Source organism: Lipotes vexillifer, unplaced genomic scaffold, assembly GCF_000442215.2.
Source record: "Lipotes vexillifer unplaced genomic scaffold, Lipotes_vexillifer_v1.1 scaffold241, whole genome shotgun sequence".
NCBI lineage: Eukaryota > Metazoa > Chordata > Mammalia > Artiodactyla > Lipotidae > Lipotes > Lipotes vexillifer.
The window spans coordinates 1,710,508-1,713,132 of NW_006784922.1; the positions used below are offsets into that span (position 1 = coordinate 1,710,508).

General features: G+C 34.5%; 1 protein-coding gene across 2 annotated transcripts in view; it reads left to right on the forward strand.

Moving 5' to 3' along the window:
* MRPS27 (mitochondrial ribosomal protein S27) overlaps nucleotides 1–2,625 on the forward strand; it is a 97,111-nt gene that overhangs the window by 11,435 nt on the left and 83,051 nt on the right. Inside the window, exon 3 of one of the 2 annotated variants that reach the window (XM_007457060.1) lies at nucleotides 522–530. The exons of the other annotated variant lie outside the window; for it this stretch is intronic. Within the exon in view, the coding sequence (XP_007457122.1) occupies nucleotides 522–530 (9 nt within the window). The remainder of the gene's footprint in view (nucleotides 1–521; nucleotides 531–2,625) is intronic. 2 annotated transcript variants of the gene reach the window in all.

Sequence of the window (2,625 nt, forward strand, 5' to 3'; positions counted from 1 at the left end):
GCGGTTCAGTTATCCTGAGTTATAGTTTGTATGGAAGAGGCAGCTTCGAAAATAATAAATTGACCTCCTACCATCCTCCAAAGGTTATCAGTGAGGGTTTTAATTTTTTTTCTAATATTATGAACTCATGGACTTAACTATTCCAGACATTTTAATTCATTGCAGTTGATATTTTATTGAAAGAGCCGTAGTTCTCCAGCTAGGCTTTGTAGAGCCCTGGGAATTCTTGAGCTTTCCAGCTCAAATCAGAAGATTTAAATTTTAGACTGTTTCTGTACTGGGCTTCCCTTTGGTTAAAATAAACACTGAATTAAAGCATTGTCTCTGAAATTCCTGCATTAGCCATGCAGATCTACTGGAGAGATATGGGGTGAAAGTTAGCAGCATTGCCCAGTTAGCAGCTGTTACAGATTAGGGCCTACAGTGAATAGGATTCAGGAGAAAACCATTCTGGGGAACTGGGTAGGGTGCTGGTAGGAAGGCAGGCCTCATGGGGGAAGTTCCCTGTGTTCCATGAGAAGTTTGCTTGGGTTACCCTGCCAGGGGCAAGGGACTAGGTGACTTGAACTAAAATTAGTTCCTGAGCCCTACTGAATTAAATATTCTATTTCTGATTTTTCATTTTATAAATAATCATAAAGTAAGGGATACCTTTCAGTTTTAGTTACTGCTTTTTTGTTTCTTTTTTTTTTTTTGCATTGAGGTTGAAACTGAGCACTGTGGTCATCTTTCATTAGCTGGACACTTATTAGCTGAGGTTTAGTTTTACTGTGTCATTTCAGCTGTGGAGGCCTTTGGCTTGTTGCAGTACTTTTTCAAATCCTGCTCTTGAAGCTTGATGGAGATTTTCTGAGGCCTGCTTTCCTATTTGCATATCTGTGACATGTATTCATTCACTAGGTTTCATATTTACTGTCTGCTGGCAGTTCTAGAGATGGGTCTGGCCTGTGCACATCATCCTCCTTTAATCTTAGTATATATGTATATGAAGTTTGCCTTCACATTTTTTTTCTTTATTATTTTAAAGCTTCTGGTGACAGACAAATAGAAGGAAAGCTAAATATCTATATTCAAATGGTTCTTAGGTTGATTTTTCCTAATTCCTTCTATTATTTCCATACATGTTATAGGTCATCTATCCCTGAAACAAAAAGAGTTTTAGCCTGTGTTTTCCAGATCACTTCTTCTAGGAAGTACAGTAATAACTTGTATCTAGTTCTTAAAGAATTACATAAATTAGGTGAGGTACGCATATGCCCAGAAAGAACTTAGTGTTGACTGAATGGGTAACAGTGATGTACAGTTACACAGAAATCATGAAAAACTGAAACCATCTAATAATTTCTCACCTAAAGCTCCCAGGGTTCAACAGAGGATCCATCGTTCCTTCAGAGAACTTCCTCATCATAACTTTGACCCAGAGACCACCCTCCTTTATAAGAGGCTTCTTTCCTAGCACATATCTACTATAGATTTTGTGATCATTGAGGAGATTATCATTTTCTTTCTCAGAATTTTATATACTTTGAAGCTGTGTTGCTTTGGTGCACACCAATTATCTTCCTGGAAAAATGATTTTTTGGTCATTATGTAATGACCCACCTAATCTGAAAAATGAATTCTTTTTGCTTTAAATCTATTGTGTCTGATATTAATATAGCTATACCAGCTTTCTTTAGGCTACTTTTTGCTTAGTACATTTTTCATACAGTTATTTTCAACTCTTCATGTGTTCATATGATTTATATAGCTGGATTATGTATTTTTAAAACCAATCTGGCAATCTTTGTCTTTGTAACTGGAAAGTTTAGTTTATTTAGTGTCATTTTATGATTGTTGATTTATTTGGATTTGTTTCTACCATAGTTAGTGATTTGTCCCATCTTTCTTTATTCTTTCTTTTGTATCTTCTTTTGGATGGTTGTGGTGTTTTTGTTTTTTACATTTCCTCCCCCTCTAGAAATTGTATCCTCTATTTCTACTCTTTCAGAATGATGGGTACCATTCTAAATCTACATCTTTTAGATGGTTGCTGCATAACTTCCAGCATTCATATTTACCTTAAATTCTAGTGTTATTCACACTCTGCTGTCCTTTAGTCCAGTCACATAACCCCCAACCATGTGTTATTGTCTAATATTAAAGTTTTATCCTTTAAAACACACACATAAGACATTATTATTTTAAACAACTTCCCCCCCAAATTAAATTAATTTTATTTACTTACCATTCTTTCTAGCATTTCAAGTCTTCTTTAAAGAATCATCTTCCTTCTTCCAAAAACACGCCTTCTAAAAAACACAACTTGTAAAAAGTTCCTTTAGTGAGTATTTGTTGCTAATAAATTCTTTCAGTTTTTAAGTGTCTTTATTTTTCTGTTAGTCTTAAAAGATAATTTTGCTAGATATGTAATTCTATTTTGATTGTATTTACTCCCAACATGTTATTCTACTGTTTTCTGTTGTTTCTAGTGAGAAAACAACTGTTGGTATAGTCGTTTTTCCCTTGTAAGTAATCTACTTTTACTTTCTGGCTACTTTTTTTTTTTTTTTTTTTCTTTTTTTTTTCTTTCAGCTTTTCGCCATTGAGGATGATGTTGGCTGTGGGCTTGTCATATACGACCTT